Source organism: Brassica rapa, chromosome A03 (genome assembly GCF_000309985.2).
Source record: "Brassica rapa cultivar Chiifu-401-42 chromosome A03, CAAS_Brap_v3.01, whole genome shotgun sequence".
Classification (NCBI taxonomy): Eukaryota; Viridiplantae; Streptophyta; class Magnoliopsida; order Brassicales; family Brassicaceae; genus Brassica; species Brassica rapa.
Window position 1 is genome coordinate 27,731,071 of NC_024797.2, and position 18,635 is coordinate 27,749,705.

Here is an 18,635-nt window from a genome sequence, read left to right on the forward strand (position 1 = left end):
TAAATATTTCACTTTCTCCTCCACGAACGATCTATTTCAAAATCAATAAATGATTTCATGATATGACATCACATCAAGTAATAATTTTAAATAAAGTTACTTGTTTTCAAAAAGACTAATTAAAGTTACTTGTTTCCGGAAAATTTTTGAGACCAGATTAATGAAATCGTAAAAGAAAAAAGACTGTTCACGTAGATCATTTTTAGTTTTCTTAGCAAATTTAGACAAGTAACAAACTGTCAATGTTGTCGATGTCCACTGGTAATAAATACTAGTAAACTATAATGTTTTTTTATTATTGTATGGTTATATGAAACAAATAGAAGTCCATTTTATTTACTGGATGTCCAAAACACTTAAAACATGTTGAAAACGAAACTATGTACCTTAGAGCTATTCATCCCGTTACAAAGTTCTATAAATAAATCTTAAAATCAAAATAACATATTCAAATGGATTTATTTTTGTTTAGATACTCTATAAAAGTTCAACAATGAAGATTTAAGTTATGTGGATAAAAATGTCTAATCAACCTATTTTACTTAAAATAATGCCCCTCCATTTTCCTTGTTACAAAGCACAATTTCTAATTTTATTAACTAATCTATTATTTTTTCTTTCAAGATGTATTTTTATGAATGGTTTGCAACTAATCTATTATTTAAATTCTTTATCCTGAAGAAACGAATAATTGGTCATCTATGTATATGAATCACAAATAGTTTCTTTGATAAAAAGTATAAATAGTATGATTATCTGCGCATATTTTTCTAAGTTAATAAGAGTAATGAAATCAAAGAAAATGGATTCTATAATCCTTTTTCAAGCTCGTTATTTGTTTTTTTCTATAATCTTAAAGAGCTAAAGTGGTTTAGGAAAAGAATCGACCAAGATCAACTAATAAAAAAAATTGAGTTGCAATGGAATGGCTCCTTCATTAAGTAATGATCTGTCTATTTATTTATTTATTTATAAGAACAATGCTTAAACTAAAGAAAGATTAAATGATTATTTTATACACAAATGCACAAAGATCTACAAATTCATCAAAAGATGAGATAATATCTTAAAACACACTGCCTCCATGACTCTTCTGGACTGTCAAAGCATAACTTCATGTGGTTTCTAAACCATTAGTTCCCTAACCAATCAACTTTCGTTAATGAACCTTTGTTCATCCACCGTCCCTTGGAAGTATATTTTATTTTAAGTTATAAACTAGATCTCGACCCGCACAACCGTGCGGATATTTATTTTCAAGTGAATATATATATATATATATATATAATAGTTTATATAATTAATATATATTTTTAAGGTTATTTATATATTTGAATATGTATACATTTTTTTCAAATACAATAATTTTAAAAATAATTTGCTGTAAATTAATTATTTCAAATCATCACATATATATTGCTTTTTATTATATATTTGTCATATTGATTTTGTGTTTGATTCTAAAACCAATTTTTTATGCACAAAAAAACATATTCAAAAATATTTTTTTGTAATTAATTTATTATGATCTTGATCCGTAATTCAAAGAAATCAATTTTTATGTTTATTCATTTTAGATAATTAATTACTGTATATATACAATTTTAAGATAAGTTAATTTTATACATGTATTATATAGTTTATTGATGTTAAACTGTTCTACCAACATATTATATTTTAGCATAAAATCTTTTATATTTATGAAAATAAAATATATTAACTTATCAATTTAAAATAATTTTATCATATTTAGTTCCATATAATGGTTTTCTTTTAAAATGGTTGATGTTATTATAAATAGATAAAATATGACATGATTTTATTTTTTTCATTTTATAAGAGATAACAGTATATATATATATATATATATATATATATAATTTGTAATAACATTTTATTTCTAACGACGAAATTAATGCAAATATTTATGTAGAATTTTGACAGGTAAGATCTTGTTATAATCTTTTTCAAAAGATTTGTTGTAATTTTTAAATATAGATATTTTTATTTTAATTTAAAAGATATCAAAAGATATTACGATTTAAGTAATTATAAATTTTATATTATATTAGTATTAAGAAAATACATTTAATAAAATTTCTAAATGATGATCTAAATAAAAATATCACACATGAAAAAAGTCATCATTTCTATTTTAATAGATAAGAGTTGGTTTTGTTTATTACATGAACAGCATGTATAACATACCAAAACTCTAAAACAATAAGAAAATGTATTAGTCTATGAAATGGTTAAAATGGTTTATGTTTATACAGCTAGTAAAATACAAGTATACGATGGTCAAGATCTATGAAATGGTTAAAATGCATGTATACGATGGTAGCTTGGTGGAATCGATTACCAATCATATGTCAATCAGCTTCAATTATACCACGCTAGATCCAATGTATAATTTATTAAGAAATCTAATGTTGGTTTGTTAACCAAGCCAGTTTTGTAGGAGTCGTTTTATTAGCAATGATATAAGTTAAGCCATATAATTAGTAATAAATGAATGATAACTGATTTCTAGTAATGGTCCATTTTTAAAAAAATCACACATGAATTAAAGTCACGACTTCTGTTTTAATATATAAGATTTAGTTACCGTAGGTTTGATTTATTAAAAGTAAATAAGCATAGATTGATTATGTGAATTTGAGGATAACTGATTTGTGAATTTAAAATAAAATAGAACACGTTTATGGATATGTTTTAATAGGTAAGATTTACTTGATTTAGTTATGCTCATTGTTTACTGTTAAAATATATATTTAAGATACATTATGAGGATTTTATGGCTGATTTATAAACAAATATAAAAAGTTTATGGCATATAAATCGTTTTGTTTAGGTATATTCTTATACTGTAACAGATTTTTGTTTTTCAAAATTGGTGGCTTAGGTTGTATATATATATATTTAGAATCGGTTGTATAGTCAACATTATTATGAACCGGTTAGGTACGATTGGGTTTTTTTTAAATGAACTAATATGAATTTATGATCAATATGAATCGTGTATTAGGAAATCCAACACTTCAATGTTATGATAGACTAATTTAAAAAAAAAACAAAATTTCATATTACATTGATTTGAGGTACTTGGGTAACTGGACTGGAAAGTATTGAAAAACAAAATTGAATCCTCATTCATTTGTGATGAACGATAGATCCAAATTAGAGATCACAACTTCTTATCTGTTAGAAGGTCATGACACCGTAAGGAGTTCACTTTAAGATAACAGAGATTTTTAAAAAATTAAGGTGATTCATTTTAATAATGGTTCTGTATATATTTATTAGGTGATTTAATATTTCTGTTATAATATTTTCTTAAGGTGATGAACTATGGTCATTAGAGAGCACGACAAGTTCATATGTGCTACATAGTTTTTACATAGTTAGGAGTTCACTCATGATTTGATGACATAATTTAATTTCTTTTATGTGATACGTGTATCATTTCATAAATTGAACTGATATATAGGATAGAGTTGTTATGATATTCGATTGATATTATTTTAAATGATCCATTAATGATTAAGAAATGTTATTAAGAAATAAATGAAATATCTAAAGAGTCCATTTTTAAAAATATCACACATGAATTAAAGTTGTGACTTCTGTTTTAATATATAAGATTCTTCATGAGTTTACAATTACACTCTATTTAACGTCTTCGTCAGACACGATCATCCTTTTGCGATGCGTATATGGTGAAACAAACTAAACGGTTTTAAATCTGACATAAGTTTCTTTCCATTACATTAGTATAGCAGATAGCTTGTACTTTAACAACTTAACATGACTGTATCTTGAGAGCTAGTATTGCATATGCTGCTCTACTTGTTTTAATTTCGTATATATAGACGCAGTAAATTTGCGGTTGCTTGAATTTTTTTTTGCTAAAAAGGTTTTAACCCTTTAAAAAAAAGATAACAAAAAAAAAGAATGTAGTTGAGGACTTAAACTTCGAGCATATCACACTATAATAGGCTCATACTAAGTAATTAAGTCATCTTCAAGATTCAACGAAATAACATACACTTTTGTAACATTATTCTTTGAAGTAGGGAGGAAGAAAGCTCTTTTTGATATTTTATAAAAGCACTCTTTTAGATTAAAGTTGATAGAAAAATGAGACAGGTAGAAAAAGAAAACCTCGGTGATAATATCGGAAAGTCCAACGTCAAAGGTGTTAATATTAGACTGTCGATGTCTCCTGCCGACGGCACAACCTTCCGCATATTAATAGCAAAACGAAAACTGCAAAAGAGTGTGGAAAGAGTGTGAGACTGTGAGTGTACGGATTTCTTTTAGAATACTCAAAATCCAAAAAACAACACGCTTTCTCAGCTTTGGATATGACACATACGCGCATGATGCGTACCTAGTGCACCTGGTCACACATGATTTTCGGTGGGGAAACATGTTGGGATATTACGTGTAACAGCCAAAAGAAATTATAAAAGTAAAGATCATTAATCATCTAGATAACCACAAAATGTTGATATGCATAATATTAGCCATTTAAACAAGGAGAGTATTTAAGTCCAAGAGTTCGAATCACTCAAGACATGAACTTTGGTATGGTGTAACCTTTGAAATTAGTAAAATTTCAGTAAAACATTAAACATGCAAAAATAGGAGTTCGAATCTAGTATAGAACTGACTGAATGTTAGGACAATTTTAACCTATCTCTGGTATCTGGAAATGGCGACTGATCGTTAAGATTCGTGGGTCTTTTGCATTTAAACCATATTTATATCGCTTTTTGAAAATGTCGTAAAGCTAAAACACGTTTAATGTTTTGAAAATTCAATTTCCACCGAACACCATTATATTGGGAGGCAAATGAAATAAAGTACGAATTTTCGAGTCTTTGTGATAGATATACACATACTTTATAGTCGAGCACGTACCAAAGTATTTGACTCCTTGATACAAAGACGAAACTAAGATTGTTACGCTAAATAATATATATGCACACTTGAGTTGGAAATCATATTGGGGTTTAAATGTCCAACCAGGTTGTGTTCTCTGCTATGTAGCTGATGAGTCTATTAGCCATTTGTTTTTTGATTGTCTTTTTGCAGTTGCTACTTGGACTCGTTTTTGTGGCAGGTTTTTGGCGACCCCTCCGACTACACTTGATGCGGTCGTGGTCCTTTGCCAGCACTTCCCTGGTCCTCATGCCCAGCGAGCGGTTGCGGTGATGAAGCTCCTAAATCAAGTGATCATTTACAATATCTGGCGCGAGCGTAATGCCAGGGTTTTTACCAGTGTGTCTTCAACTCAAGAAGCTGTGTTCCGAGTGGTGGATCGTACTGTGCGAGATAGACTACTGGTTCTTTCAAGACCCACTGTCTCTGTTCCTCTCCCATCATTGCTTGAGTTATACTTTTGGTTCCTCTCCCCATATAGTTAATGCTACTCTCATTTTATTGCTCTCTTAATACTCCTTTTTTTGCATTTTTTCCTTTTTTGTAATAAGTTGTGTTTACACAAACATTGTAAACTTTTAAAAATGGTATAAATCTTAACATTTAGACCAAAAAAATATATATATATATATGCACACGTCTGCGTACGAGTTAATTTGTTAGGTACCGATTCTAAACCCTATCCGATTATCAGCCATTGGATTTTTTTTTTCTTTTTCTTTTCCATTTCATGTACCACTAAAATGATAATTTTTACGATGGTTATTATTTTGCTTTTAAGCCGTTTTCCGTTATTAATACACAAGTGCTAACAAAGCATGGTATTGTGGGGATTTTTTAAAATTAGATATCTTATAGCTTTATCTATTAAGAGACGATATTTTCTTTATCACGAATCATCAGTTATATACCATAAAGATTTTATTTGTAATGTTGAGAAATTATTTTCCTTTTGCAGCTATCTAGGATGGGTGCCGAAGGCAGGGCGAGTGGACACTAATATCTTACGTAGACGTACGTTATTCTTTGTATACACTCAAGTAATACGATCGATTGACTTCTTCTCTAGAATATAATAGAACATTCGGAAGCAAAAGATTTACAAAAGCCGTTTCCGACGAAAATCAATATAGTAAAAAATGTTTGCTACTTACATCTAACTGCAACATTTAGAATTTTTTTAAACCCCAAAATAGAATCTGAACACTAAACAAAATTAATTGCATTTAATTTAATAATGATCTATATTATCGTTGGTGTAGTTTATTATAAAGTTTCACGTTGGTTGTGTTTTATCCAAAGAAAGAAACTGAAATCTCCAAAAGAAAGACGTTCACACCCAACAAAATTTTGAAATAAAACTCATTCGATTTACATGGATAATAATGAGCAAAACAATTTGATCCCGCAAAATAAAATAAAAATATATCGGTTCAAAAAAAACAACGTGAAGGCACCAAACTCGTACAACAGCAATAGTTCCGTACACGTGTCAACCTATCAAGTATGTTATCCAGCTGTCTGGTCCCCCTCTCGAATGCTTCTCGCCGTGATAACGTTCCGTCTCAAAATGTCGCCGTTTTGAGAGATGGGTTTAATATTTGTTAGCTTAGGGTATTAAAAAGGGTTAAAGTTGGTTTGCTGGCGATTCGTGGGACATCACGTACGACATTACTGCGGATTAACCGGATATTGCTGGTTTGAGAGAGCTGGTCAACCGAGTAAAACCCCCGTTATAAATCCGTGCCCCCATCTCTCATGCCTTGTTGTTATGGATGTATACTTATTTTAATGTCATGTATACTTTTTTATATTCTAATGTCTAGTCTGATTGAGATAGCTAGTTAATGGATTTAATTACATGTTTTGTACATGATTTCTGGGTGATTTGAGCATGTTTGTATACTGGATGACTGATTTGAGTATTTTAGTTGCGAAAATAAAATATACTAGGCTCAGTATTGCATCGAACCATTTAACTATTAGTTAGTCACATTATTATTGTAATATAAGTTCGTTAATCCGCATAATCTTGCATACCAAATATACAATGCAATTATTGATGGATATAAAAGAGTAATTCTTGGGTTCACCCCTTAGGGTGAACCTCTAGGTTCACCAACCAATAGTGTTTGAGTATTTGATATTTGATATCTTTTAAAAAAAGAAACAACATTGAATTTCCAAATAAGATTATCTTTTTAAAATAAAACAATAAAAATACATAAAAATAGTTACAAAAAATAAATAAATAAATATTTTTAAGTCTTCAGCAAAATACTAAACCCTATACCCTAAATCTTAAACCTAAACCTTAAATTTTGGATAAACTCTAAACGTTTGAAAATCTTAAACCCTAAATCATACATTAAAAACTAAATTTTAATAACACTAAACCCTAAATCCTAATCACTAAACCCTAAACCCTTGGATAAACCCTGAACCCTTGGATAAATCATAAACTGTAAATCAAAAATATTTAAAATTAAACTCTAGAGTTTATGATTTATCCAAGGGTTCAGAGTTTACCCAATGGTTTAGGGTTTAGTGATTAGGATTTAGGGTTTAGTGTTATTAAAATTTAGTTTTTAATGTATGATTTAGGGTTTAAGATTTTTAAACGTTTAGAGTTTATCCAAAGTTTAAGGTTTAGGGTTTAGGGTTTAGGGTTTAGGGTTTAAGATTTAGGGTATAGGGTTTAGTATTTTGCTAAAGACTTAAAAATATTTATTTATTTATTTTTTGTAACTATTTTTATGTATTTTTATTGTTTTATTTTAAAAAGATAATCTTATTTAGAAATTCAATGTTGTTTCCTTTTTTAAAAGATATCAAATATCAAATATTCAAACACTATTGGTTGGTGAACCTAGAGGTTCACCTTAGGGGGTGAACCCAAAAATTACTCGATATAAAATCAATAACGGCTGTAAAAGTAAACGGTGATATTTTTCCTTTGCTTTTACGAAAGTAATACATCTCCTTTTGCCATAGAACCATTATATTTGTAAAGTGATTTTCCTTTATAGAACCATTATTTTGTAAAGTGATTTTCTTAACGACAATGCAAACAGCGTACGTACCAATGGTCTATTACAAAATTCTTACAAGTATATGCCAATATGTCAAAATCTATATCTTTTCTTAACATAAAGTCCAAATCTTCACAACAGTTACCGTCGTACATGTAATTATAATTCTTCATAAAAGTGTTTATATTACATTTGTTTTTTCCAAAAATAAATATCCAAAGTGCAAGTAAGTATATGAATTGCAAGAGTACTATAAAAGTTCTAATTATATAGCGATAGATGTCCCATGACATGTTACATCAAATGACGATTATACCCTTCATCTTCCTCAACGTCCATTGCCTGCCTAGTTTCACCTTCCTTTCATTCTCCTCCTCTATATATATCAACACTTCTCTTTCCTTCTTCCTCACACACTAAAAGCTCCTAACAAACATAAGCTTATCTCCTTCTCACCCATCTCAAAATTGTGCCAGCTTCTCTCTGAAACCAAACCATGCCTGAGGCACCAAAGTATGAATCTTTAGATGCTTTCGATCTGACCCTCGACGAGAAGAACAAGAGGAAACTTCAGTTAATCGAGGAACTGACCTCAAACGCCGACCAAGTCCAGAAACGTGTCTTGGAGGAGATCTTGATCCGTAATGCTGACGTGGAGTATCTCAGGCGACATGACCTCAACGGTCGCACAGACCGAGAGACGTTCAAGAACGTGATGCCTGTTATAACCTACGAGGATATCCAGCCTGAGATCAACAGGATTGCTAACGGTGATAAATCTCCTATCCTCTCTTCAAAGCCCATCTCCGAGTTCCTCACCAGGTTCGTTATTAACATCCTCTCTTCTTCTTCTTCTTCTTCAAAATGATCTGTTTTGCTCTGTTTTTGCTCTGTTTTGCTCTGTTTTACTCTGTTTTTCAAGAACCTAACGAAGCTTTCTATATGTTCTTTGACAGCTCTGGGACATCTGGTGGGGAGAGGAAGCTAATGCCGACAATCGAAGAAGAACTAGACCGGAGATCACTTCTCTACAGTTTCTTGATGCCTGTGATGAGCCAGTTCGTTCCTGGTCTCGACAAAGGCAAAGGAATGTATTTCTTGTTCATCAAGTCTGAATCCAAGACGCCAGGAGGCCTCCCTGCTCGTCCCGTCTTAACCAGTTACTACAAATCTTCCCATTTCAAAGAAAGACCCTTTGACCCTTACACCGACTACACAAGCCCCAACGAGACCATCCTTTGCCCTGACTCTTACCAAAGCATGTACTCTCAGATGCTTTGTGGCTTATGCCAACACCAGGAGGTTCTTCGAGTCGGTGCCGTTTTCGCCTCTGGTTTCATCAGAGCTATCAAGTTTCTTGAGAAGCACTGGACCGAGCTGGTCCGTGACATCAGAACCGGTACCTTAAGCTCCCTGATCACTGATCCTTCAGTGCGGGAGGCGGTCGCCAAGATCCTTAAACCGAGCCCAAAACTCGCGGATTTCGTGGAGTTTGAGTGCAAGAAGAAGTCTTGGCATGGGATCATCACTAGGTTGTGGCCTAACACGAAGTATGTGGATGTGATTGTGACAGGGACGATGTCTCAGTACATTCCAACTTTGGATTACTACAGCAATGGCTTGCCTCTTGTCTGCACAATGTATGCTTCTTCCGAATGTTACTTTGGTGTGAACCTAAGGCCACTATGCAAACCTAGCGAGGTCTCTTACACGCTCATACCAACCATGGCTTATTTCGAGTTCTTGCCTGTTCATAGAAACACAGGTGTTACTAACTCCATCAATCTACCTAAAGCACTCACGGAGAAAGAGCAACAAGAGCTTGTTGATCTTGTTGATGTTAAACTTGGTCAGGAGTACGAGCTTGTTGTCACCACTTATGCCGGTAAGAAAATAAAACATATTCTATAATAGCACATAATTATTTTCAAAAATAGTATAAAAATTATATTTAGATTTTTGGGTTTAGTGATTATGGTTTACTAGTATCGACTAGGTGGAGGTTAGGGTAAAATTTAGAATTCAGAGTAATTTAGCTTTTCTTTTTTTGGCTATTTTAGTGATTTTTCTATTGTATGCTATTTTTGACATGGTATAAATTATGATAAGAGATTTGCCCTAAGAAAATAGAGAATTTCTATTAATTTATAACAAAAAAAAATACACTTTAAGGGTTTAGTCTTATGTTTGTGTGCTTTGTGATTTTGATGCAGGGCTTTGTAGATACAGAGTTGGTGATTTGTTGAGAGTGACTGGATTCAAGAACAAGGCACCTCAATTTAGTTTCATATGCCGCAAGAATGTGGTCTTAAGCATAGATTCCGACAAGACCGATGAAGTTGAGCTTCAGAACGCGGTAAAGAACGCAATGACACATCTTGTCCCATTTGATGCCTCACTCTCTGAGTATACTAGCTATGCGGATACAAGTTCTATCCCTGGCCATTACGTCCTGTTCTGGGAGCTATGTTTGGATGGAAACACACCGATCCCTCCTTCTGTCTTTGAGGATTGCTGCCTAGCCGTGGAAGAGTCGTTCAACTCTGTTTATAGACAAGGAAGGGTTAGTGACAAGTCCATAGGCCCACTCGAGATCAAGATTGTTGAGCCGGGGACGTTTGATAAGCTCATGGATTATGCGATCAGCTTGGGAGCATCTATTAATCAGTATAAGACGCCTAGATGCGTGAAGTTTGCTCCAATTATTGAGCTGTTGAACTCAAGAGTTGTTGATAGTTACTTCAGCCCCAAGTGTCCTAAATGGGTCCCTGGTCATAAACAGTGGGGAAGTAACTAAGTTGGAATCAGGAAACGTGAAGAGATAGTCTTTGAAGTAGAAGGTTTGGGATTTGCAAAGGATATCTCATGTCTCTCTAATCTTGATCTTAGTTTAGTTTTTGGTTTTTTTGTTGGTATTTTTTATGCATAGTCCCTTTGGTTTTGAAAACCAGTTGTACAAAAGCAAATCATGTTTCTCCAAGCAGCTCTCTGTCCTCTCTCCATCACTTTCTTGAGCCTCTAAACTTTATATTTGAGTGATTAATTGGCTGGATCCTTTACCGTTAACAACGGTAAATAGCAATGTGCTAAGTTAATTTTGTTAAAAGAAGAAAATCAATCTCTGATAACAACACTATGACCACTGTTTGTGTTGGGTTTCTGTTAAAACAAAAGCAAAATCATGGATGAATTAAAAAAAAAATAGTTTGAGCACAAAGGAAAACTTCAAACTTTTCGTAGTAGTAGCTAGTTTTGAGAACGCATATGAGTTCTCGTAGTAGTAGCTAGTTTAATTGTGGCATACTTGTGTTGTAAGTCCCATTTTTGCATCCTTCGGGTATGTATCGGTGTTAACATTTAATGGAAATTTATATTTAAAAAAAAAAAAAAAACTTCAAACTTTTCCTTGTAGATAACTGATGATTGTTTATTAAATATAGTTTGTTGTCACTAACCTAATGAAACTACTTTTTAATCTTGAGACATAATATAGTCTTTTATACATATGAGAGATGATACTACTTAAAATCGTAAAATATGCCATAATTGATATTGTATAACTTAGCTCTTTGAGCATGATCAGAAGGAACGTACGTAGACGCATCCACAACTAAATAACTTCCTTTGACCAAAAAAAAAAAAAAAAAAAACTAAATAACTTCCCATAATTTTCATATATTTATCATCTTGAAAGCAGCAATAAATATTAAAGAGAAGATAGATACATTCAAGTCTAGATACAAGTGTTCCCTATGTAAGGATCAAAGACAACAACACTGGCCTGGAATTAATGCTACGTTGGCAGGTCCTTTTTAGTGACATATAAACAACCCGTCAATTCACATATGTTATTTTTATAATTAGAAACTTTAAGTTGCAAAAGATTTACAGAAGCCCTTCATAGAGTCAACTACACGACCTTCAAACTGGAGTTGTTGCACGAAGACCCAACCATCCCGAAGCTTTTTACCTTTTATCTGATATTTGTTCACACACGTTCTGGTTGAACAAGTGCGATGATTGTATGCTTACATCTCCTTCGGTTACAAATTATTAGACTCGACACAGTAATGTTGAGATCCGAAGTTTGGACCCAATTAAATCATCATCCCTGTCATCAAATTTCATCCTAAGAACCTCTTTGGAGGCAAAGCTAGAGCTTGAGATTCACCTAATCTCTTTGGTAAGCCTTGTTGAGGTTAAAGCTGGTTGTGCTTGTTTCAGATTCATATCAAGTCAGATAGGACTTTGTACTCTCAATGTTGCCTACGGTTCTGGAGCTCCTCACCTAAAGTTCTTGCCAGTCAATATTCCAACATTTTCTTATAGGTGTATCAATGTCGTTTTTGACTATCAATTGTTCTTTCGAACAATCGTCATGGGAACAAAAGTGGAGCTTTTCTTTGGGTTTCTTCATTTCGCTGAGCTTGACTCGCTTTTAGATGGTTCTATTTTTAGTTGTTTTGTAATGTTTTCTAGCTTCATTCTACCGTCGAAAATGTCTCCAGAATTTTCTCGCTCAGTTGTAAGCTTTCATGCTTTTTGAACTTTTTAATACAAGTTTGGTGTTACAAAAAAGAAACTTTAAGTTGCATACCATTCTCTTTCTCTGTAAGCATCCCTCAAAACTTTGTGTGCATTTGTATCCGAAACAATATTTTATTATTCGATGCAAGTCGGTATCTGTGGCCTGTGGCCTGTGGGATCTGACTTCCTGTGTCGAGAGAAACATTCTTTAATCTACGTAATGTGTATTTGTTCCTTCTCCTTGTCGACTCGTGGATGGGGAAAGAAAACTTGTTGGTTTTAATAATGGATCAAAGTACATATTATTATACATTTATGTCATGCTAGTGACTCCTCCAACAGTTAACACACCCTTTACAATAAAAAGAAAACGAATGACTTTTTACAGATAGCGACCCAAAATTCAATTATATTGAAGTACAAGTGCAGTGTATTATGTCGTATCATATTTAGGGTCCGAATGGTGACCGCGGAATTGGTAATATTAGCGGGACGGAATTTAAGTGCGGTACGGTCTAACTGCGGTTCGTGCGGTTTGCGGGACAAGTGCGGTTTTGACAAAATTAGCGGTGCGGAATTGTGTTGATTGGTGAACATGTATAGTTTGCGGAATTGAATAATAAAGAAAATAATATTAAACAAAAATATCAATGAAATCAATATAGTTTAAAGTTGAAATAATTTATTTACTGTTATTGATGTTTTTCTTTCCTTATTTAGAAAATTTCAATACTAAAATTTATCTGAATTAAAAATTTAAATTACATACATATTAAAAAAAAGTAAAATACAAAAAAAACATTATGGAATATTTTGATTTTCTCACAACATATTTGCAATATTATCTCTTATTTGCACCATTTGTTCTCCGCGTGCCGTATAAATTGCCAGAACAGCAGTATCATGATAAAGTAGGATTACGTGGAGCGGGTCAACCCGCCCTGCATAACCCACCAACGTGCAATAATATCATAATTGTTTTATACATAATTTTAAATAAACTTTTAATTTACATTTATGTTCATATAAATTTAGCTACTAAAATTATTTAAAAATACAAATTTAAAAATATTGTAAAGATTATTAATAATTTTACTTAAACTAAATTTAACTAAAAGAATTAGTATATAATTTATATTTTAGGTATTTGATATAGAAGTGCACATCGCTATTAAATTTTCAATTAACTACAATAAGATTGACTGCATTATTTAGAATGCATAGCTACTATATAAATTTACTAAAAGATAACTAATTTAACAGTATAACAATAATATGTATGTGTATTAGTATATATAACGTTACTTAGTTGAAATTTAACATATTTCCAGTTTAATTTAAATTCAGTGCATTAGTATTAATTTTATAACTAATTTTACTTTTTAACATAGGAAAAAACAATTTATTTGAGTCAGTTCAGGAAAAAAAAATATTGGAAACGGTTGAATCAAAAAATGTTACGTTTTTTAGGTGTAGAATGAATGTTAGTATAGTATTGTCCAATAGGTATTTATATAGAGTTAAAATATTATTTTAAAAATCGAAAATAAGAAAAAAGCTATTGACCAGTGCGGATTTCATTGGACCGCTGGTTAATATATGCGGTCTGCTTTTGAGAAGCGTTATTGCTTTTATAAGCCTATTCTCTCTGTTATTTTTTGAAGTGCGTTTTTTGTTTTACTGTATACAAAAAAACGCATTTGAAAACAAGATAGTGTGAATGGTGAACCGAGTGCGGTTTTCGAAATACCGCTTTGAAATCCGCGAATCAGTTGTCGCCAATCATAACCTTAAGATACTTATCTATGTAGAGACAATATTTACCGTTAAATGTTTGCAATAATGAAAACCTGTACTTGAGTACTACTGAGCCACTGACTTTAAAGATAAGGCTGTCTTGTCTCATGCCCAGTCCATTCTTCAGTTTGATTGATAATTAGAAACATATAAATCCTTGGAGACTAACTGTAGCTTTGTTGATACTTTCCTTTTACTTTTACTAGTTTGAAAAGATTCTGAATTTACATTTTATCATTTTTAAAGGTAAATTATGAACATGAGAGGTAAGGATTTTCAATCCTTTTTCAAAATCGCTTTAATGAATATAATCTTCCAAATTTTCATCAAGATCTCTATCCATACATCGTATACTAAAAATCTGATTATATAACAAATTACACTCGAGGATGTTGTTAAAAGGACTTTTTACCGAACTTGTTAACTCTTGATCATAATAAAAATGTATACATTTAGATATCGACGTGAAAAGAACAGTATTTACTTGGGACAAGGGCAAAAACAGCTATTGGCTCGAGGATAATAAAACTGTAGAGAAGTTCAGGGCGCGGAAATCTAAAACCAACAAACCCGCACAGAACCGACCGGTTCACTGCTACTGTCTGTGGGGACTCAAATACAGAGTCAGGTGTAGGGTTTTCTCCATAACAACCCTTTCAGATCGCAAAAAGTGTCCACAGCCTTGCGTTGACTGGGACCTGTGGGAGCCGATAAACAGTTGAAACGGCTGTTCACATGATAATGTTTTTTTATTGTCTTAAAAGTTTTAACAGAGGTTTATTATTATTTTTACAATGTATTTTTTTTGTTTTTTTCATAATTCAGAAATATTCGGCAGACCAAAAGATTAGTTTTCTGGAAGTCTGTATATTGGCGCTAGACAAAACATGTATATTGGCAATGAGAATTAGAAATCTACGTCGCATGACCAAACAAACGGTTATATATTAGATGGTAAATTTTGAACTCGAAATGTTTAGCACCTTTCCAAATTTGATGTACCACTTGACCATGCTTACGTGATTTACAATGAGATATATATATATATATATATATTTATAAATAATAAATTTAGGAAATTTATTAAACATAAGTTAGAAAAGGTTATTTGATAAATTCTGTAAGAATTACTTCTCGGAAAAAAAATGTTGAAAGCACTAAAAGTTAAGTATATTATTAGTGTCAACAATCTAAAGTCATCTGTGTTTACTTAGCCTCTGTATACCAAAACATCTATCGATCAACAATACGAACTTTGCAAAACATGAGTTAAATTTTATCATCAATAACGGTATACATTACTCTAACTTAAAACCGTGAAGAGGCTTTTAAGTAACACTAACACAAATTATTAATCTATAAATTTAATGTGTCAGCCAGTTATATACGTAAAATAAAAATAGAGTATCGGATGTTAAGGAGGTAGATAGTTACTGGGCGGATAAAAATATAAAATATACACATTTTATTTTATTGAGAAAAGCTTATCCTTTAGCTGTGCATGTATGATGTACCATTTGTATGCACTATCCAGTATGCCCCATACCTGTGAGGTGGATCGGAGACAATGAACTCATACAAAACACAATTCCGTAATTATAATAAATCGAATGCTTACATTTGCAACTCATGCGACATGCGTTACAAAAAAAGAGAAAAAACAAAGTTCGCAATGACGAGACAAAGCATACTGGAATTATAATTCGTATATTTATATATGAATGTGATTATAGAGAAATTTGTGATGGCGCAGACAACAAGTCGGTGTAGGATTTGGCAAGCCACACTTGGAGTTCACAGTTGAACTTATCTGCTCAGAGTATGTTGACTTCTGACCGGGTCCCGACCCCGCACGTGTGGCAGACATTGTTCTGGTCTTCTTTGGAGCGTACATAGTAGGCCGTATAGACCAGAGATCTTGGCCCATTGTCACTGTTGAAGTAAAATGACATTAGCTGAAGAGTTCTTCAATACCAATCTTCTTTTATCTCCAACTTTATCATCTTTTTTTTTTTTGAAAAGCCAACAAACAGGGATTTAGACATTTTGTGTTTATCAAATAACACAGTCAAGAAATTTCTTTGATAAGTTCTCTTACATTAATTACAATATAATTTAGTGCAGAGATGTTAAGTTATACTTATCCACAAGCTAGTTTCTTATTTTTTTAATCTCTTCCATAATCTTTTTTTTTTTGTTCTTTCAAGGGTCAGTTACATACTCTGAAATAACCATTTAACCATAGTCTATCATTCATGGATCTCCACGAAAGATTAAAGTATTATATGACATATATAGTATATATTTTAACATTAGTAACGAAATAGTAATCATGTGCATGTGTTATTGTTGCTACATTGGGACGATGGCATGGCCATTATAATATTATTTTAAGGATGATAAGCTATAATTAAACAAGTTCATCATGGGTTGTTTAAAACTGGGACAATTGAATATACATGCATTCACGTATAATGCGTTATGCAATGTTTTTATGTCTCAAGGACATTGTTTATTTTTGAAAAAAAAACATCATAAATATCTTCTTTTCTTGTCCTAATTTGATCAAACCAATGTATTAATCCACGACCAACCACATGAAGTTTATTAAAATATTTTAATATGCCACTTACATGAACTATGATGATAGAAAAGGTTATTTTAACCAGTGTGATGGTAGTAATTACTAATTACTATGCTTTTGTGATTATATTTTAACTGTTCATGGCAAGAAGTGGTAGTCTAGGGACAATTTTTTGAGGTTTGGTGTGTACCCACGTTAGTTATAGGTTCGATTCTATTGGAAACTAAATTATCATTACTTGGCAAGTTTAGGTTTGGGTTTTGGTCCAAGCGGTTTACATGGTGGGCCGTAACAGATGATCGGTCCACCCTGTAGTATTAGTCGGAAGGTATTCCAAACTCGATTCAGGCAGTGTGATATATTTACAGGCTAGTCCACTCTTTAGCATTAAGTGCGTTCTTTCCGAAGTTGACCGGATAAGCTGATATGGCTTATCAGGAAGAAAAAAAAATGAAGATTTCTGCTTTACCTTTTTTTCATTAAAGAAAGTCCCTTTGATATTAAAAATCTATTTACTAGATAAAATAATCAATCAAAAGAATTAATACTTAATTTACGGGTCTTGCACATGCAACAGCTTATACCCAACATAATGTTGTCAGTCTTTCATACAGCATTGGAATTATTATGTGAGATTCATTAATATTAAATTTAGGGATAGTTTACTTTGGATTTATTATCCCCTTTCTTTTTGGCATTACTTTCATGGATTCTTCGGATATGTTATTGTATTTGGCCAAATTAAGTAACCCCTCTTTAAGTTACAATTACTTTGTTTTATGTCTTGATTTATTAGACCAAATTATATCAACTAAATCGTACCTCAAATCGAATAAACCAATTTGATCCCAAATGTTCGACTACTAAACATATTTTAAGTTATAAGACTAGTTTGGTCCCCTCACTTCTCTCTAGCTCATAGATATATGATTAATCAACAAAGAGTTATTTAAATACTTTAGTATAGTAATAATTCAGTAGATGAAGTTGTCTATCAACAAAACTATATAAACATATGCCTTTAATCAACTAATCCTGTGGGTAGAGTAAAGGCATGGTGTGGTTTTTATGTGTAACGTTAACATCTACGTTTATTTACATGCGATGATGATCACTGTATATAAATGTATATATAAATTAATGCCTGGACTTCTCGCCCGTTAAATTTGACAGTACAATATTTTATGCTGTGTAATGTGTATGTTTATTTTGTCTTTACAGTCGAACCAATAACATTAAGTGAATCAACAACGTATAAGAAAAAAATATGTTAACTTCCATCTTTCGATGTGGATAAGAATTAACCTAATCTTTTGGTATGGACTTACCTCTTCTTTTTTTTACTATTGTGACCGATACATAGGTGTATTAAACGAGCCACTTTTCTAAACGAAGTATCAGCAATGGACAACAAAATTTGTTTACTGTTCACGGGTTAACTAATCGATTAGGTGCATTTTTTCACTTAACTGTTTTAACTTTTCATTTTCATTTTTTTTTTTTGAAAGAATGTTAAATTAATTCAACAAAAAAGACATTTTACAACCAAAGTTGCTTGTTTGAGAATCAAAAGAAAAGAAAATTGAGCTTTTCATTTTTATTTGTCAGAACATCTAATCCATAACTAATATTATATATCACTTGCTTCATATACCTTTCAAGATATAATTCTCGAGTTATGGATTAATCAAACAAAAACATTGGGTACCTCCTAATCACATTACAAATTAGGGCGAATACATAAAAAA

General features: G+C 31.8%; 1 protein-coding gene and 1 long non-coding RNA gene across 3 annotated transcripts; one reads left to right on the plus strand and one right to left on the minus strand.

Moving 5' to 3' along the window:
* Window positions 1–1,670: 1,670 nt before the first annotated feature.
* On the minus strand, window positions 1,671–17,884 carry LOC117132727. The gene is made up of 3 exons (XR_004456251.1): window positions 17,659–17,884; window positions 15,535–15,536; window positions 1,671–3,646 (listed from the first exon to the last, which is right to left on the minus strand). It is a non-coding gene; the product is annotated as an uncharacterized LOC117132727 (long non-coding RNA).
* Window positions 8,392–10,986, plus strand: LOC103861684 (indole-3-acetic acid-amido synthetase GH3.5). Of its 2 annotated transcripts, XM_009139401.2 has the most exons (4): window positions 8,392–8,801; window positions 8,936–9,864; window positions 9,976–9,981; window positions 10,211–10,986. In XM_009139401.2, exons 1-4 carry the CDS (start codon window positions 8,476–8,478, stop codon window positions 10,774–10,776), a joined length of 1,827 nt encoding a protein of 608 aa, XP_009137649.1. In that variant the 5' UTR covers window positions 8,392–8,475; the 3' UTR covers window positions 10,777–10,986. The 2 variants fall into 2 exon arrangements, with proteins under 2 accessions (XP_009137649.1, XP_009137648.1); XM_009139400.3 differs by lacking the exon at window positions 9,976–9,981 and having other exon boundaries at window positions 8,393–8,801; window positions 10,193–10,986.
* Window positions 17,885–18,635: the final 751 nt, after the last annotated feature.

What these genes read in the sequence shown, in the direction of transcription:
- LOC103861684 (XM_009139400.3), top strand. Translation starts at nt 8,476, where the DNA reads ATGCCTGAGGCACCAAAGTATGAATCTTTAGATGCTTTCGATCTGACC. An exon ending in ATCTCCGAGTTCCTCACCAG is followed by an intron (nt 8,802 to 8,935) that starts GTTCGTTATTAA and finishes GTTCTTTGACAG; the next exon opens with CTCTGGGACATCTGGTGGGG. An exon ending in TGTTGTCACCACTTATGCCG is followed by an intron (nt 9,865 to 10,192) that starts GTAAGAAAATAA and finishes ATTTTGATGCAG; the next exon opens with GGCTTTGTAGATACAGAGTT.